We start from the raw sequence: 19,951 nt of genomic DNA, 5'->3' as shown, positions 1-19,951 counted from the left end.
CATTGATGAAGAACAGGAATAAGACTAGGCCCAGAACACTGCCTTGGGGCAGTCCAGTCTCGACAGGGTGAGGAGATGAAAAGATTCCATTGAGTGTCACATGTTGGCTACTAGAGTAGAGGAAGTCAGTATGCCATGTGTGGGGTTGGCCTTGGATGCCATAGGCAGAGAGTTTGGAGGGTAAGTCAAGATGCCAGACTATATCAAAAGCACAAGATATGTTCAGAGAGACGGCCCTGATATTATGGCTGACATTGATGGCCTCCATCCATTAGTGGGTGAGTAGAGGCAGTATGTCCAAGGTAGAGTGACTTGGTCTGAGTGATCTGAGACGAGGTTGGTGGAGAAAAGGAAAGCTTTCATATCAACTACGATGATGGATTCCATGACCTTGCTGATGATTGGAAGTAAGCTGATATGTCTGTTGTTCAGGGGATCAGCGTTGCACCTTTTTTATATAGTGCAGTGAAGTTGGCGGATTTCCAAGCAGACGAAAGATGACCAAATGCAAATGGCAGGGTGAAAAGGGCAGAGAGAGGATGTGCAAGAGCAGCAGAGCATGTTTTTAGGACACATGAGCTGATGCCGTCCAGTCCAGTAGCAGAGTCAGAGTCGAGGGTTGAAAAAAACCTTCTCAGATGCAATAGACAGAGTCCAGGAGCAGTTGGATATGACAGGAAAGGTTGGGAACCGAGAGTGAGGGGTTGGGGACACAAGACATGGAAGCAAACACAGAATTGAGGCATTCGGCCTTCTCACGAGCAGAGTCGGCTGTGGTGCCATCTAAAGAGAGGGGAGGGTTGGAGGGGGAGCATACACCAAAGATAGACTTAACAAGGTACCACTGGGTATTATATGAGGGAGCCATGTTTGAAAGTTTATTCTTGTGGTTGGACAGATGTAGTTTTCTGGCTCTCCTCAGAGTAGACACTTGCAGATTTTTTTGGAATGCACTGAGATTGCCTTCGGTTGAATTCGCCTTCCAGGAAGAGAAGGCAAGTTGTTTCAGAGCAACTGCCTCACCACAGGATTCAGTGTGCCATGGGTGGGAAGAAGAGGAGGATAATTGAAGATGAGATGGGATGAATATGTGCGTGAGAGAGAGCAGGTTTATGTAGAAAAATTCCTCGGCTGAGTTAACATCAGTGGCAGTGTATAGTGGATATTAGTGAGTTAGTGGAGACAAGTACTGAAGAGAGATGGCTTCTTGCAGTCCCTGCCAATCTGCTTTGGTGAAATGTCAGACTCACCGGTGTTGAGGCAGCTCTCTGAGAAAAGATAGAGAAATGTTGACTTTCACAAGCATATAATCAGATGAACCAATTGGAACAGAGGAAGAGGAAGAGACATTTTCGTGAAAGTGAATCATCAAGTCCAGAAGGGAAGATTTGCCATTGGGGTTAATCTGGGTTGGAAAGTTTACAGATCGAGTCAGTCCGAGTCACAGGAATCCTTTGCTGAAATGCCATGGCTGGTGGGAGAGGTACAAGTACTAACACCCGGTCAATTTGCATGGAGACAATTGAAATCACCACATATGAGGAAGAGAGAGTTGGGATGAGTGGTTAAAATGTTGTCCATGTTGGTTGAGAGAGATAGAGATAGAGATAGAGATAGAGATAGAGATAGAGATAGAGATAGAGATAGAGATAGAGATAGAGATAGAGATAGAGATAGAGATAGAGATAGAGATAGAGATAGAGATAGAGATAGAGATAGAGATAGAGATAGAGATAGAGATAGAGATAGAGATAGAGATAGAGATAGAGATAGAGATAGAGATAGAGAGAGAGAGAGAGAGAGAGAGAGAGAGAGAGAGAGAGAGAGAGAGAGAGATGTAGATCGAGCTGTCACTGTTAGGAGGATGACACAATACACAAATGAACAAGAGGTGGGAGCTGAGGGGAAGTTGCAGCCAGAGGTACTTCTGTGGGTTGAGAGCTATGAGATCAGTACAGGGGCAGTGAGAAATTAAGCTTTTGATGTAAAGTGCAACTCCACTATTGGAGCATGGTTCAGACCCATCAAATCTGAGGAGACAATAATAACCAGGATGAGACACAAAGGAGTCAGGGACGTCCAGTGGGAGAAAAAGTTCTGGAAAACAGATGTCTGATTTATCGGCAGTGGCTTGAATTGAGCGATCTGTCATGTAAGATTGGAGACATCGGATGTTTGAGGTCCACACAGTTAGACATTTGTGGGGGGGGAGGGGGGAGGAGGCATTGAGATGGTGCAGAATGGGGACTTATTAAGTTATTAAGGGTTATTAAGTTTGCCTCCAGCTATGGTGAGTACCATCTCTAAAAATGCTGACGTTTATTGCGAGTTGTGGCTTGTTCAACTGCTGCCGGTAGAGAGACTGAAGGCAAGCAGAATTCAGAATCTAAAACACGTTCTTTATTTTTGTATAAATATGTCAGGTAAATGTTTCTTATTTTATTTATATGTGTATTTGAATATAACTGTCATTAACCAAAAAAAGGGTAACATCACAGGTAAAAAGTGAAATATAATAGGTGAAGCGGTGACGTTAGGAACACATTTCCCCTAATTCCATTAATTATTATCAGAAAAATTGCTTCGATTTACATTGTTTCGATATTCGTCTCATCTTTCAGGAACGCATCTCTGACAAACCAGAATGATAACTTTAAAATCTATATAAATAAAGTACTGCAATGGCTGTGTCTGGCAAAACCGATGGCAAAGTCCAACCTTGGCAAGCTGGGCCCCGATGTCTCTCTCAGCACTGCGTAGTTTGGTGGATAGCTGCAGGTTCTGCTCCCGGCATTTGCTTTCTTCCCTCTTCACTTGCTCAGAGTGCTCGCGGGCAATCTGGCCCTCAGACTGCGGGTATGCATATGACTGAGCATAGTGCAACTCGGACCTCAAGCCAGACATAAAGTGCGGCCAACTATTTAATCTCAAAATAAATTGAAGAAAAGAAAGATAAAATCTGCAAGAGGTCAAAGTTCCAACTCCAATATTATTAGTGCCTTTGAATGATGTATAAATGAATGGTAATGGGCCAAAAAGAAAAGTAAACAAATCAGGTTATGTCATGCAGACACTCAGCACCACTTCTCACCATAAATTAAGTAAATAACTTGAGCCAATGCAACTCCAACTTCTGCATCTCAGTCACCAGGGACAAATTATCAAAAAATAGCAGTGACATCACAATAATCATAGCATCTGTGTATGGAAATCATCATTGAGCCGTTCTCTGAAATGTCTATCCCATCGGTTGTCAAGTAACAAAATAATGAGAAAAAAAACTTTTCAATCGAAGTTGAGTTTCATCCTGTGCTGAATTTCACCCTTTTCATCATAATTAAAACGTGCAGTTTAAGATGTCACAGCTTCTGGTACAAGTATTCAAAAAGTCAAAAAAAGTTGTATTTGAAGTGGAAACATGAATTTTAGCACTGGATGAATCTGATTCTATTTTGTGTGTTGGGTAAATCTATACTATAACAAGTCTGAAGACGACAATGGTTCACGAGCGAAATTTGACGATGTAGATTGTTTCAGAAGTCAAGGATGAGACAATGTGATAATGTTTGACCAAGTTATAAAAATGATCAACATGATGTGGTACGGGTGACTGGTTATTCGCTACAAAATGTCAAAAACCCGGTTTCGTTCAACAACTTTCAAAATTTGACCTTTGCATAATCTTTAAAGGTCACAAAACAATGTTGTGGACATTAAAACAAGGAAACAGGATACGTGCTATAGCTTATTGGAGTTGGTTCGTCGAAGAAGGTCGAAAACCCGGTTCGATTCCCACAACTTTGAAAATTTGACCTTTGTGAACTTTAAAGGTCAAGCATTATGACCTTTGGTGCAAAACTTCCTCTGGAACATTCCAGGAACAATATAACATCATATAGGCTATATGGCATTTCGCACTCCTAGGATTATCCATACTTTGATGAAATCAGTGTAAAAACAAACTTGAAGGGGGCACCACGGGCAAGGTGTTCGAGATAGAGCAAAATGGTTTGAAGACTTTAGGTGGGGAATGACCTCAAGATTATGCATAAAAAATATTGTCATCCGAGCTCTCAAAGTTTGGGCGGTCGTATTATTTTTATGTCAAAATTCGAAATTTTCTAAGTTCGTGACCTTGTGACCTTGACCTTGGGACAAAAATGAAAAAAAAAAAAAATCGAGCTCCGTGGGGCTATGCAGGTGCCATTGGGCTAACCAAGTACCGAAAACCCTGCCAGATTCGACAAACCCCTCGGAGAAGATAATTTTTTACGTCAAAATTCGAAATTTCCTAAGTTTGTGACCTTGTGACCTTGACCTTGGGACGAAAATGAAAAAAAATAAAAAAAAATTATCGAGCTCCGTGGGGCTATGCAGGTGCCATTGGGCTAACCAAATACCGAAACCACTGTCAGATTCGACAAACCCCTGAAGAGAAGATGCAAATTGAAATCGGCTACCCCCTATAAACACGTTTTTTGGGCGTGGTTCCACCCATAATGGGCGCACCACGCCTATTCTCAGGAAAACACAACTAGAACATGACATAAACCTCCCACCAAAATTTTATCAGGATCAGATCAAAACCCACGGAGCTATGCTCGGGACAGACAGACAGACAGACAGACAAAGAGACAGACATATAGACAGACAGACAGACAGACACCAATAACGAATATAGTGGTCACTTATTTTTTTCGTGAAAATATTTATTCGTAAAGCAAAAGGAGCCGTGCGTGCGAGTTCCACCCATTGGATGGACAGGCCTGACTCCACCCCCAATTTCTATACTATGGCCACCAATTTAAGGACCCTTTGGAATTCCCTTTTTTTGTATACCTTGTCGAGGCTAGTATGAGAGCGAACACAAAACGCACAGCAAGGGGGGGGGTATGAGACAAGAGGGGTGGGAGTGGGAAGGACAAAATTGTGGGGAACAGAGACATTAGGAGATCTGTGTAAGGGAGAGGGATGGGGTGGGGAACATGGGGTATACAAGATGGACATTACAGGGACTTTCAAGAAGAAAAGCAGGGCATTTGAAGAAGGTGGGTTTGGGGTGGATTAATGGAGGTAGAAAAGATCGAGGATTTGGATGGGGGACGATAAGAGGTGGTGGTGAACAGCTGTTTTGAAGGCCTGGAGGGAAGAATGGGATTTAACAGTGTGGGAGTTTATTCCAAAGGTGGGAAAAAAGAGGATTTCAAATTACAGCTCCAATCCAAAATGGCAAAAGTAGGACTGAACCAAGCAGTTGGTGAGGAAGTCATCAAGCATGGCAAAAGCTTTGCGTGCAATTTGAACTTCTAATCAGAATTTTGTAAAGAATCACAATAACTACTCACTCATAGGGAAGACTGGGGTATGTGAAGCTCGTGGGTAAGTTGAGCCTTCCCCAGTTAACCAGAAACAACATCAAGAGCGTGGTGCCATCTATTAAATAAGCTTGGAATTACAGCTTTCCTGTGATGAAGCCGATACCATCGTACACATGGTAAGTTATCTACATCGTAAAAAGTAATTTTAGCCATGTTAAATAGTTTTTCTGAGCCCAAATTGAAATGCACACTGGATCTAAATGGGAGTAGATAAACGTTTGGCTGCATTTAATGTTAGTTAGTGCTGAAGTTTGATATAATATGGGGTTATGAAGAAAGCACAGATGTGGGCCTAAGCTGTTGTGTAAAGTATTTTTTTTCAAGATGGCAACTCTGGGGTAAGATGTGCCACTGACGAGAGGCAAGTTGAGCCTTGGCTTAACTTTCCCCACAGTGTATATACATATATATATATATATATATATATATATATATATATATATATATATATATATATATATATATACACACATACACATTTTTTCAATAGATGGAATCATCATTATCATGGTTCATTGCAAAGTCTGCTTTGATAGAGGCCTTACCTCAGCTATACTCAATGCAGCCTGCGTGTCTGTCAATTGCTGTGCTAAAGTTCGTCGCTCACTTTCAGCCCTGTTTCTGGCATCGTCAGCCCTTGCCCGGATTTCAGCGAGTTCCACCTCAAGGCTTGTCATTCTCTGGCCCAGTCTGACTTTCTCGCTCTCCAGGGCATCAGCGCGTCGCTTCTCCTGTGCCGCTGCTCCTGTAGACAGGCGGCTGCGTAGCTCCTGGCACTCCTCATTTATCTGCGTAATCTGTGGAAATAAAAAGTTAGAGGATTAGAGAAAGGGGGCAGTGTGAGGAATAATCAATCCATGCCGGGCGAAAACCGTGGGTTGTGTAACCAAATAGATATGACCGACCAGTCATAAAGAGTAATCAGATGCTAAAGACCTCCTGCCACAATTTGATCATACAATACATTGCCCAGCAACCAGAGATAGGACTGTGCTCAATATACCACATATAGGAAATAAACAAGTTAATAAAATACTAAAAATTTACCACGATCTTTTGCTGTTCAGAGCAAAAGAAGGCAAAATGTTTGTGCAAATGGAAAATACCATAAAATCAGTTAACTTCATTCACCACTCCACGTTGAAAGAAAAATGATGAACACAAATGGGTTGGCATGATGTCAGACTTACAGAGTAGAAACGAGAAAGGTTTGCGATTTAAGTTCATCGTTTTTGCTTCACCATCCAAACACACAAGTATGTTTTATACAAGCCAAATGTGCCCTTATTTAATCCAGTCACTTCAGTTCATGCAGTCAATGTCCTCCTGTGAAGTTAACCGCTCTCGATGGTCCCATTGAGCGGTTCCAAAGACCATGCATCAAAGGTAATTAAGAGCGAGCGAGCCATGCAATGTGGTTTGTTATTCATGGAAAACTACGCACTGTCTAATATGCAAGCAACCCCGAGACAAAACAACAATGAACAAACAAAGCAGATGGCAAGATGTTTCAATAGAATGGCAACAAAATTTCCCTCGTCACGGAACATTGTTTACTGCAATAGATGTTGATGCCGCAGGTTTTTAGCCCCCATTGGACTTCGTTCGAAATGGGGGCTTATGGAGTTGGTCTCGATTTTCGTGTGCGTGCGTGCGATGGCAACCATATCTGGGAGAGGTATGGACCAATTTTATTCATGCTTGGCACAAAGACAACACATGACGGTACACATACGCACATTAACTTGTTTCGCGATGCAAAGATGGCCGACTGGCGGCTATTTTAGTTGTACAAAAAAACCCCCCATGTTGAATATGTCCTCAACCATTTCTCAGACATGCATTTACCGATGGTAATGAATGATGGCTTAGATATAAACGTCATTTTTTTTTGCAAGATCAGATCCAAGATGGCCGACTGGCAGCCATTTTGTTACCTCTGCCACAGAAGGTGAAGGAGGTTATGTTTTCACCCCTTTCTGTCTGTTTGTTTGTTTGTGTCCAGGATATCTCAAAAAGTTGTGGACAGATCTGGATGAAATTTTGTGGACAGGTTCGGTGTGTGAGAAGGACGAACTGATTAGATTTTGGTGAAGATCCAGATCCGGATTCGCCAACTATAATTTTTTAAATGATTCTTCACCAATTGAATGATTGTCCACAACTTTTTGAGATATTGTGCTATACATCGTTTTTGGCCTGATTCAGACGAAACTTGGTGGACGTGTTGGGTGTGTGACCATGACAAATTGACTCGATTTAGGTGAAAATCCAAATCTGGATCTGATTACTAGAATTTTAAAAGTGATTCTTCACCATTGAGAGATAGGGCTCAAAAACGATATACAGCACGATATCTCAAAAATGTATTGGGCCAGATATGTTCTCGTGGATCAGGCATTACAGGGCGGTGGTATGCGCTCTATCGAGTGCCCTTCTCGTTACATGTGTCCCCAACCATTTCTCAGACACGCATGGTCTGATTTTGTTCAATGGCATACACGTGCACCTCACTTTATTTTGTGATCTGCTCAAAGATTGCCGACTGGTAGACTGGCGGCCATTTTAGTTGTAAAAACACCGGTATCGAATTCGTCCTCAACAATTTCTCGGACATGCATTTACCGATGTTGTTCAAACTTGGCGCACAGATAACGAATGATGGCTTACACAAAAAGTCTTTTTTTTCCCCAAGATGAGATCCAAGGTGGCCGAATGGTGTCAATTTTGTTAAATGTATCCCCAACTATTTCTCAGACATGCATGGCCCGAATTTGTTCAAACTTGGCACAAACACAGTACATGATGGCATACACTTGCAGCTAACTTGATTTTGCGATCTGATCAAAGATGGCCAACTGGTAGACTGATGGCCATTTTGGTTGTAACTACATATATGGGCTAGCCCTTTAACTCCGTACAGCAAAATTACTAAAACAATGGGGCTATGACATTATGTCTTTTTTCCTTGCTTTTATTATAATGAAATCTAAAGCTTGTGAAATATGTGAGAACCAAGTTATTGGGATTTAAATGTAACAAGAGATCAGGAAAGAGTTTGGTGCCTCGATATTAGGTAATGTGATCACTTATAAGTGGTCTGTTCTCGAGCTTAACTCCACAACAGGGTCAATGCAACTAACAGTGACATTCTGGTGCCTTGTCAAGATGGGTGCTTTCAGATGGGAAAACAAAACCCATGGGATGGGATGTCGAATATCCTGTGATGTGTTTTCTTTTCCATAGCATAAGTCGTTATGTGAGAATATTCTGGTTAAAATTCCTGTTTCGGATAAACTGGTCTGAAACATTTAATGTCTTTTGGAACCTGCCAAATTTCACAGTGTCATTCTATTACTCCAGAAGGATCGTCAAACCAACCCAGCGATATATTTCCATGAGTGGTCAGTCACTGGAAGAGGTTCAGTCTTTGAACACCGAAGCCTCATCATCAATCATGACCTCTCATGAGCTGATTACATCACAAACCTGGCCTCAAAATCTGGGCATCCTCCGTCGTTCTAAGTAATTCTTCAAAAATCAGAACTACTTTATTTGAAGCCGATAAGGCCTTTGTCCATAACTAAATGAAGTACTGCTCTCCCTTATCGGCTGGCACCCACAGCATCACATCCATCTCTCCAAGATTCTGTAGAAACTAAAGCTCTCAACATTATTGGCCTCTCCTGCATTGAGGCTGAAGCATAAGGCCTGTTGCTCTCACATCACACATTTGTTGGTGGCTTATCATCTGTTTTCGCTCCCTTTGCTTTCACCCCTCCAATCGTTCCCGACAACTCTCCAAGATGCAAGCATTCTTCCAACAACCCACTTTGGTTTAATCTCCCAAAATCCAGACTCACTAAACACTGCTATCCTTTTGTTTCTGTTTTCTCCCGTTTGTGGAATCATCTCTTGGAGGTAGTTAAATCCCACTCGTCCTTCCAGGGCTCAAAGGAGGCAGTGCACCACTATCTCAGGTCACCCCCACCACCCTTCCACATACCTACTCACAGTATTTTCGACCCCAATTTACCATACCTATAACCTAAACCAACACTTTTCTCACAGGTGACCGTTTCCTCCTCTCTTCTCTTTCCTCGTTTACTGTTCGTTCATTCTCCTGCTTATCGTGTCCAACTATTGTTACTCCTCTCAGTTCATTAATGCCTTTTTACTCTATCATCTCACACGTCCTTGAGCCTTCATCTTGCAGAAACACAATATGCAATTTATATCATCTGTATTCATTGAGAATGCTGGGACATGGCTAAGGCTCAAACATGATGGATCAAATGGCATTGACCTTTGATTTAATTAATTTGTGGACAGAAGGTAAAAACAGAACCAAACAAGAAAAAGAGCAATCACATTGCAGAACCTCACCAGGACTTGCTTTGTGTGGTGTATTTTGTGTGGTGTTTGTGTGCTGGGGTGTTACATGATTAATTAAAGATATGATTAGAACTGCCACTTTATAACTGCTGGCAGTGATGACCAGGTACCACTTTGATGCAACTCCACTTTGATTGGACACCTGACCCTGATCCATGACGTTTTAAAAAAATTATTCAATTCAATTTAGAATGGGATTAACACAGATTCAATTCAAATCGAATGGAAGACCAAATAGGTACAGTCCTGCATTGGAGTAATCAGAAGGAACCCAAACAAGCAAAAAGCAAAGATGAAGTCATCAGGAGAAACCTGGATAGGATTCACATTGCAGCTGCTCCTCCACTACACAAAAAACTTATCCAGGCATAATTAACTGAGCCTTATTCCAAAAAAAAATAAAAAATTAACCCAGATCAAAAAATTTCAATAAAACACATGGCTGCCGGACCATGTGTCCGATCAAGTTGAAATTTAAAACATACATTCCCCATCATTATGAGACCATAATTGCGAAGTTTCACGGCAATTGATCAAGCAATTCCAGAGAAAACGTTATTTAATATTTTCTTCAATCCAATATGGCTGCCAAACCATGTGACCTATCAATTATTCCTGAACAAACTTGTACACCCATGGCTTGGGGAACATTTGTGCGAAGTTTCCCCTCGATCTGTCCAGCCCTTCTGGAGATATTTTTTGGGTTTTATGGTAAATACAACATGGCTGCCAAATCATGTGACCTATGACATAATATGTGAACCTTTTATTACCTTCGCATTCTGCGAAAGGTTATGGTTTGGTTGGCGTGTATTTATTTATTTATTTGTAATCTTGTGATTCGTATAACTCAAAAAGTATTAAACCGAATTGCATGAAATTTGGTGGGATGATTGGTTATTAGCCAGGAAGCATTCAATTAGATTTTGGGATCGCTCGGGTCAAAGGTCAAGGTGAAGAAAAGGTCAAAATCGTCTTTTTACGATAACATGGTCAATTTTTATTCAATTTGCATGCAACTAACGCCAAAATGTTCAGAATTCAACGCCTCATCTTGTGATATGCAATATGACACAATGACGCCCATACTCTTGTTACCTGTTAGGGGTCAAAGGTCAGGGGGGTCACGACCTTGAAAAATATGCGTTTTTTTGTCATAACGCGGTCAATTCTTGTCCGCTTTACATGAACCCAGCACCAAAATGTTCAGAATTTAATGCCCAATCTTGTGACACAATGACGTCATAACACGTCACCGGTTGGGGTAACATGTCGGGGGGGGGGGTCACGCCCTTGAAAAATATACGGTTTTCGGCATAACTCAGTCAATTCTTATTCGATTTGCATGAAACCAGCATCAAACGAGATTACCTTCTCTTGTTGAAACGTTGTATTCACCGAGCTTGCGAGTGACGACTCGCCAAAACGACGTGAGTCGATTGTTGTTTAGTCCGTAGCCCCCGAAAGTCAGGGGGGGGTCATGACATTATAGATATGTGGTTTGTGTCATAAGACCATTCATATGAAACCAGTTCCCCACACTTATACCAAGAACAAAAAAAGTAGTGGCGGCGAAGGTATGCGCTCTATGAGTGCCCGTTCTAGTTGCTCATGGATAGGCGGTCATACGTGTAAAGTTTCACCTTGATCTGATCAGCCGCTTCAGAGAAGATTTTTTTGAAGGTAATATTTAAAAAAAAAATATGGCAGCCGAATCACGTGACCGATAATGTCATCAAATTTGTTTCTGTGGACCATCTTCTCCTCAGATGACACTCCAAGATATTCAGACTGATCCGATGTAGCGTTCTACATATGTAATTGCGACGTCATAGCCAAGGCATGTATAACATCATTAAAAAAATCAAACTCATTCTCCATGAGGAGGACTTGCCACGTGCCAAGTTTCATTTTTTTTTCCTTGGTGCGGTTTCAGAGATGCAGAGGTCTAAGGTTTTTCCGTTTTCCCAACATGGAGGAGGTTTTTCGAAAGGCCAAAAAAATCTTCCACAGAGACTTGATTTCTGCACGACATTGTAGGAAAGATGAGTGCCATCAACTTTGCTGCGTGAATTAGAGGTACTGAAAACTACAGATGTGTACTGGCACACAAATTGCTCCAAGACGTGCACTTGCAAGCACAATCTGAATCTCATTCAGGAGAGATGTGAGCCATCTCATTCTCCTTCAGAAGCATCAGGATCTAACATGACAGATGCAATCCAGACAAGGGAGAAGATGGAGATCTCAGTGAAATGTCATGAACTGGGCCAGGTGCCAGTTCTGCAAAAATAAGTCCTACAAAAAGGTTACGGAAATGCTGAATGTCAGCACATTTGAAGTTTGTCATTCAATTGAGCATGCAGCGGAAGCTCAAGGTGATAAAGGGATGCTGCATGAGCTCCATGGTATGAGCAATGGCTTTGTGACTGCAGAAGCCAAATATCACAACGTATGCTTTTCAAACTACACCAGCAAGACAAACATAAAGCATCAAGCTTTTAAAGGAGAGTGCATATGAAGACAAATATGTGAGTGGTTTTGATGAACTGGTTAACGATGTTAAACCTGAATTAGAAGCTGGCAAGGCGTATGATATGGATGGCATTCTCAACAAATATGAGTCTCTTCTTGAGGTATGAGGTATTGACCCACATAAGGCAGCCAATTACACAAAGCAGCAGCTGAAGCTCAGAATGATGAGGCATTCTGAAGAAGAGGTGGCATTCCACCAGCCCCACATTAAAAGACAACCACAACTGGTGTAGAGCAGTTCCATATCTCTACAGAATGTTCTGAATGCATCTTTGAAACAAGCATCTAGCTCGTCTGAACTCGGTGCATCTACATGATTGTGATGAAAGAGATTGCGACAATTCTGATCGGAATGATACTGCTCACTGCTCAGTGTAATGGAATCTGCATAAAACCTATGATATTGCAGATTTGAATGTTGCTTCAGCCAAAACTTATAACAGACAGTCTATATTGCTTCCTGCGTTTGGTTATTTGCACTGATAAGAGTGATGATGCTTGGAACTTTACTCCGGAATGCAAAAATCAGTCAGACGAGAGAAGGCTACTCATGGTTGCACGAGATATTTTGCATTGCTCGTCACAAGCAAGAGTCAAGACCCCCCAAGCACACAAGTCTTGCCATGGCAGTACGTCATATAACTGGATCAAAAGAACTGATCACTTTACTAAACAGAATGGGTCACTGTTCCTCCGACGATGACATGGAGGCCATTGATACTGGGCTATCAAAGGAGATTCTGGTGGTCAGAAGAACAGGGGGTTGTCATTCTATCTATCATCTCTCCTGAGAAATGAAGGGCTTCCACCTACATCAGACAGCCTGGCTCTTCATATTAAACGGGCTAACTATGAGACACTTATGTGGAGGCGAGCTATTCGGGAAAAGCAAAACCTACCCGATCCTATTAGCAGTGGATGGGAAATGTCAGATGATGCGCAGCTTATGATTCAGCCCAAGATGATGGACAAAGATCCAGCACAAAAAGGTCTTATCGAGCTTCTTATTTGCCACTGTGCCAAGACTGCCTGCCGTCACTCTGATAGTACTTGAAGGGTGAATGGACTTCTGTATGAGGAACATTGAAAATTGAGGCCTGTACATGCATGACTGATACCTGTGAAAACCCAAGGAACCTTGGAGATGATGACGAAGAGGATGATGAAGCTGGCGATTAGCCACCCCATGCCAGAGATGGGGAATTTTTATGACATACATTTCTTTTTCTTGAAAATCTGTGATTAATTCAGTGCTGTCAAAGGGGAGCAACTCTGTTCTTAGTGAAAATTTATTGAGTATGTATGAGCCACCATTTTGAGATGGTATGGCTCTTTAAAAATTTGACATATTTGAGCTGGATTGCAGGACTTAATGCATCACAGCCTCACCATAAATAAATCCAATTTGGTGATCATGGTAATTCGATAATAAAGATTTTAGAGGTATTTTTCTTACCTCTATAATTGTTTTATAATTTTCCAAGAGGTTTCATGAAAAAAATTGCATTATTAATGACAGAATTTTTTTTTTTTTTAAATGACCAAAATTTGTTTTCTATTTGGATTATAATGGTGTGTGAATCAATTATATTTGGTGTTATTTGTAAGATATCTACAATCAGATATTTAATGCTCAAAGTGTTACATAGTTAAAGTAAGTGCAACAACAGAACTGAAGGCTGGAACAAAATCCTTCCCCTCCCCCACACATCCCACCCCACCCCAACCCAACCCAACCAAAACCCCGTAAGACGAATAACCAGATTCATTTATGACCAATAACAGCATGATGCAGCATTGTGTTCTGTTCCATTTGCACTTCAGTTATGTCAGATTGCCAGCAATACTGCAAAAAATATTGTATTAAATAACAGCAGAATGACATCGCCCTGATTTCAGACACCTTTTGAGAGCCGACCCCACCACAGACAACAGCGAAAGTAAGTAAGTTACACCACAATCTGGTGTGACACCCAACATAGAATGTTCCAGAAGGGTGGCCATAACAGAAAATGCCACCAAACCTTGTATGTGGTGTGGGTTGAGTGAGACCATTTTTCACAGGCCTTGCCCCTGGACCATTACCTCATCCACCCCCAATAAATTTTTAATTTCGAAAAATATGCAAGTTGAAATCAGGTAAAAGTTTCTACACCATTGTCTTTGAATATACAGGTAGTCATCGACTTTCGACCGCAATTGGTTCCGACCAATCGGTCGTAAGTCGACTTGGTTGTAAGTCGAACAACATATATGTTACATACAAAAAAAAAAAATTAAAAAAAACTTTTTTGGGGGGGGGGGGCACTTTACATGGTCGTAAAGTGGTCGTAAAGTCAAACAGTCGTAAGTCGCATAGGTCGTAAGTTGACGACTACCTGTACTAACAATTCAAACATTTTTGCTTGTGGGTGACAGCACAGACTAGTTTTGGTCAAGCTGGGCAGAAGCAGCATGGAAAGAAAAAACAAGTGCTGCGCATTGGCAATGGAGTGCACAAATAAAATTTTAAAATGAATAACATGAAACAATACAAGATATAAAATATAAACAGATAAAGAAACAATAAATCTAAAGATTGACCTCAGCCTGATGTTTCAACCGATTCTCTTCCAAAAGCTGAGTCTGCTGTTTCTGCTGGTGGTCAAATTCTGCCTTGAGGAGCGTCGACTCATAACGCACCTTGTTGAATTCATTGCGATAGAAATCACAATCCTGCATGCACACCATACGACTTTCAACCCCATGCCCGCCAGGCTTCCTGAATACAGTGGGCTTCACTTGTGCAAGACAAGACAGTTGGATCCTAAGCCCATTCTGGTTCAAACAAAATACACAAAACCTTCTTGCTTAGGTCAATCAACTTATCCAGGGTCTCCAACAGCAAAAAGTAAATAAATGAAAGGTTGAGGCAGGCAAAGTGACAGATCATGCGATGAAACTTGAGGCAGCCTAACCTGCCTCAGCTTTGTGCAAGTTTCTCTCATTGGAGCCTCCAGCTCGTTCTGGAATTTCACTTTAAGCAGCTCCAGCTTGTGCTCAGTAAGAACCTAAAAAAATTGGGTCAAGGAGAAAACAAACAAACACACTGGTAAAAACAACGCCGATATGGTTACGAAAAAAAATCTGTTCATCCACACTTTCAGGATTCCTTTGGATGTGTGCAGCCAATCGGTAAACCATTCCACTCACTAATTCAGAAGATTTGATTTAAAAATTCTTCCTCCACCACAATCAATAAGGCATTTTAAACTCCAATGAGGGGATAAAGGGAAGGTGAAGACAAGTGTGGGCTAATTAAGGAAGAGCACATGGAGAAATGAAAGTGAGATGGCAGGCTTAATAAATATCCGGTTCCGGGTTTGTAGCGACGGCAGCTTCTCTCAGGGGTCTCTGCCAACTTTCTCAAATTTAAGTTTCGGGTCGTTATTTGTCACGTTTTAACTGTTTATTTTCTCACCTACATGTTTACTGTGTGTTCCAAGTTCGGTTTCGTTTCAAAAATCGTGTTTTTTTGTGAGTTTTCGCCGACCATGTCTTGTCGGGCTCCTTGGGGCCAACCTGTCCTTCCAATCTAGGTGTGGGATCGTTTAATTTATATTCTCTTCCCTATTACCATCAATTCCTATTTTCCCCACTTTTCCCAATAACCCCGTCTGTCCTTTCTCCCTGCATACCCACAAGTACTGATTCTGATTCTTCTTCTCCTTCCTCCTCCTTCTGCCGGCACACCATCTTTCTTCTACTTGAGCTGACCTTCTCTCACCATTACCTTCACAATTTCTTCCTGCAACCTTCCATTCTCCAATCTTATCGAATTATTCAAAAATCCATCAAAAACAATAATAATTTCCCTTGAATTCTTCCTATCGACTGTACACAGCTCTTGAAACCAAGTGTGTCACTCTACCCTCTTCCTGGTACTTTTCATCGATACATCAGCTTCACTCTGCGTTTACCATTCCAAATTCACCATACACCTCTACGATTTTACTTCAACCTTTCCTTTTGAGAATCTTACGCAATCCTTATTTAAAATAAATAAATAAACAAATTAAGTTTTAACTATACACCTCCCGTAACTACGTGATCTGTTTCCACCCTCTGCATTTACCGATCCAAATTCACCATTCACCTCACAATATCTTCTTCAACCTCTCCTTTACCTAATCTAATGCAATCTCTATCAAATAATAATAATAATAATAATAATGATAATAATAATGATAAAATGCCGTAATAGTGACTGATTATTGTGTGTGTAATAATAATTATTGTGCGTAATCTTCTAAATACAATTTTATTCATTAATGAACAAGGAAGTATGAGATCAAAATGGCGATGTTTATTTTATGCTCAAAAATAAATAGTTCTTTGTCTATACGAAATGTTTGAGATTTTAAAATAAATCATTTCAAGAAAAAAAAAAGATAGCTCCAGTGAACTATACTGCTGAGGTTGTTTGCATTGATCAAATATTCCCAAAGAGTTCTTGTCTGAATTGGGAATTGATTTTTTAATATTTTTTTCGTTGCCAGATTTGAACGAAACTTGATACTGCACAGCACCGGAGAATGGTGAGTGAGGTGGCACGAAAATTTTTGTGCTATCCTGTACCGTTTTGCCTGTATTTCGGGAACATACATACTGTTACGGATTTCAGAATCTGGTCTGATGAATGCATCTACACATCCAGGTCCTCAGACAGTTATTTCCTTAAATGCATGTTCAGATTAGCCCCACCCACATGTCAAATGCATTCTTAAATGTGATGCGTTGAGAATGGTTAAGGATAGATCCCCTCTCTTATAGGAAGCTTTTTTTTTCTTTACGACAGAACGTTCACACACATTTCTTTCACGAGCTCTGAAGCCCGCCCTCGTTTTTCCTCAGCAACATTCTTTCACGAGCTCTGAAGCCAGTCCTCATTTTTCCTCAGCAGCATTCTTTCAAGAGCTCCGACGCCCACCTTTTTTGAGAGCGCACGGGTCGTCATGGTAACAGTGCCCCAGTGGGGTGGGGTGAGCTTGGGGCGGACGGCACCCTGTAGAGACGCCCCGAAGATATAAAAAGACGTTTTGTGAGGAGAGACGGTCGGAGAGGAAAAGGTGAAAGAGGGACGTTCTGAAGCGAGAGAGATGTTCTGTGAGGATATATGGTTTGAGAGTAAGGAAAAAGCGAAAGCGATACATTCTGAAGAGAAAGAGATACGTTCTGAAGAAGAAAGAGATACGTTCTGAGATAATAAAAAGCGTGAACGAAAGAGGCACGAGAGAGAAGCGAGCAAGAAGCGGGTGTAGGCACACAAAAGAGAAGGAAGCGCGCGTGTGGGTATCTGGCCAGCGCCAACAGCGAGACGGTTCGTCCTGCCCAGAGCTACGGCAAGCGAGCATGTGGACTGGCGTTCAAGGCTGCCCCGCGAGAGGCTGTACGGCAAAGCTGGGTGCTGGTGACAGACGTGACATGCACACACGTATTTCAGAACGTTTTTGCTTCACGGACGACTTTCTGGTGAGCGAGACGATTTTCTCCCCCTCCCCTCTCCCCTGAATGATCCGTTGGGTACCCTTGTCTGTGATTAGCTGTAAGTCAACCGCCGTTAAGCTTCTGCTCTTTGTCTCTTTCCTGGCATTTTGATTGATTTTTGCTTTGAAATTCTTTATTTACCTCAGCAAATAAAAAGTTCCTTCTATTCATTTATTTTATTATTAATAAATTATTTGTCGATTTCCAACCTGTCCGTGTTTGTCCTTTCCTTCATTGGTCTAGCATTGTTCGAACCGAGATACACTGGGAGGTAATTACCACATATTTGACCAAAAAAAATCGTCGGCACGCACCAGCGGTTAAAACGTTCGGCCGCCCTAATTAAAATCTAATCAGATAATATTGGTGCTTTGCCGAGGGCACGCTCCCCACTCAGCTAACCACATGACCTCTAGTTAAATGGAATAATTAGACGGCGGACACTGGAACTCGTGGTTGACTGGGTGGCGTTCGTGGTTCTAAAACAACCCACCATACCATAACGTTAATTGTGAGCGGTGGCCCCAGGTCCGGCTCTACCAAGGGCAACCGGGGATTAATCCCCCAGAGTGACAAGCTGGTGTCTCGGTACCCAGCACCGCAACAATACATACGTGTATACAAGATGAGAGTTTTAGTAATATATAGATGACAAACTGATGTGTATTCTGTCACGATACGGAACAGTTGTGTCGAAAATCTCGTTGATTCCTTTTAGAGCTCGAGATGAACGGATTAAACTTGTTATGAGTTTCCGACGGCAGGTTTATTTGGTTCTTCCCGATCGAGGTGACGACACCGGTCTAAACATTTTGTTTAAAGTTACTTTGAACAAGTATGAGTACCAAATGTATGCGTCTTCAGCCTCGTTAACATGTTTTAACTGTGGACTATTTGGACATGTGAAAAGGTATGGTCCAAAAGTATCTTGTGTAAAGTGTGGTGAAGCAGGTCATGACGACATTGACTGTGAAAAAGATATTACCCCGGTTTCAAGAGTAAGAATAGAGTAACTCCTAATACCCAGACTTTTCCTGTTGTTTCCTCGCACAAGAAGACTCAGGGTTTTACTCCAGTTCCAAATCCTAAAGAAGACAACACCTCAACTTTAGGAGATAATGAAATCTCCCCTGACAACCCAAATTGTTTGGCTGTTGCTGCATGTAGTGTGGAGATGGTGGAGGATCCCGTTGCCGTGACAAAGAAATGAAGAGCATCCAACATTAGTAGTTCCAACACTACCGTAAAAAAGGAAGTTTTGGACAAAGAATGTGTCGTTGAGGATGCACCTCAATGTGTTACTCAGAGATCTCCAAGCTGTATTTAGACTCGGGAGAACGATTTTGGTTCGATTAATGAAAAATGATTTTCAAGGATTACTGTGCAACACTGGAAATTTGACGAGTAAAGCAGGTGGTGAGGCTGATGTTGATGGAAAGCTCATTAGCAAGTCGTCACCAGCACTTCCTGCTAAGACCGAGCAGAATTGAGGTGTTTCAGTCCTTACTACCTAACCCCTTTATTGATTCAAAATCCCACTCATTATCCTGGTTATTCAACTGAGCCAGTGAATATCAGCCCTCAAGAGCAAGAAACTGAGGTTACTGCTCCGGTTGAACGTACTGAGTACCAGAGTAAAGTTGAGGAACATTCTGGCAAATCTTCAGAGTTGCCAGGGCATGAAATAGTGACTGTTCAGACAGATATACATGACCCAGGTGGGGCCGGGTCCGATTTTTCAGAATCAAATGACGAAGCTGAGGTGACTGGGTTGTCTCAATCTTCATCGTGTCAGTCATACATAGCTCCACAACTTATTCTGGCCTTTTTGAATGAAACATATCGACACCGAAATGTGATTAAAGATCATTTTCCTGATTTAAATTCATTTGTTCAAGCTGAAAAAGACATCATGAGGAAGCCTGATGAATTCAACTTAACAAAGTCACAGTTTCATCATCTTCGAAAGGTTGTTAGAAAAGCGGGGACTGAAATTTCTCAGCAACCGCTCAAGCCTTTGGATAAACCATGAAAAAGATAATTTTTGGAACCTTAAATATTGTTGCGAATTCTGGTCCGTCCGGCGTGTGATCGGCCACGCAACTCAAATGGCGGCC

The 19,951-nt window shown here is 41.6% G+C and overlaps 2 protein-coding genes across 4 annotated transcripts in view; one reads left to right on the top strand and one right to left on the bottom strand.

Annotated features, from left to right (window-relative positions):
* LOC147032543 (centrosomal protein of 83 kDa-like) overlaps nucleotides 1-19,951 on the bottom strand; it is a 120,910-nt gene that overhangs the window by 36,750 nt on the left and 64,209 nt on the right. For all 3 annotated transcript variants that reach the window (XM_085870273.1, XM_085870274.1, XM_085870275.1), the window contains 4 exons: nucleotides 15,266-15,358; nucleotides 14,892-15,023; nucleotides 5,924-6,175; nucleotides 2,719-2,850 (listed from right to left, as the gene is read on the bottom strand). In XM_085870273.1, the coding sequence (XP_085726399.1) occupies nucleotides 2,719-2,850; nucleotides 5,924-6,175; nucleotides 14,892-15,023; nucleotides 15,266-15,358 (609 nt within the window). The remainder of the gene's footprint in view (nucleotides 1-2,718; nucleotides 2,851-5,923; nucleotides 6,176-14,891; nucleotides 15,024-15,265; nucleotides 15,359-19,951) is intronic.
* NAA10 (N-alpha-acetyltransferase 10, NatA catalytic subunit) overlaps nucleotides 1-19,951 on the top strand; it is a 164,178-nt gene that overhangs the window by 137,751 nt on the left and 6,476 nt on the right. Inside the window, exon 9 of the mRNA XM_085870279.1 lies at nucleotides 16,847-16,885. Within this exon, the coding sequence (XP_085726405.1) occupies nucleotides 16,847-16,863 (17 nt within the window). The 3' untranslated portion in view covers nucleotides 16,864-16,885. The remainder of the gene's footprint in view (nucleotides 1-16,846; nucleotides 16,886-19,951) is intronic.

The sequence above is a fragment of the Eptatretus burgeri genome, chromosome 2, assembly GCF_056783735.1.
Source record: "Eptatretus burgeri isolate ZD-2024b chromosome 2, Ebu_testis_v1, whole genome shotgun sequence".
NCBI classification, from domain to species: Eukaryota; Metazoa; Chordata; class Myxini; order Myxiniformes; family Myxinidae; genus Eptatretus; species Eptatretus burgeri.
This window is presented reverse-complemented; position numbering and strand designations above follow the sequence as displayed.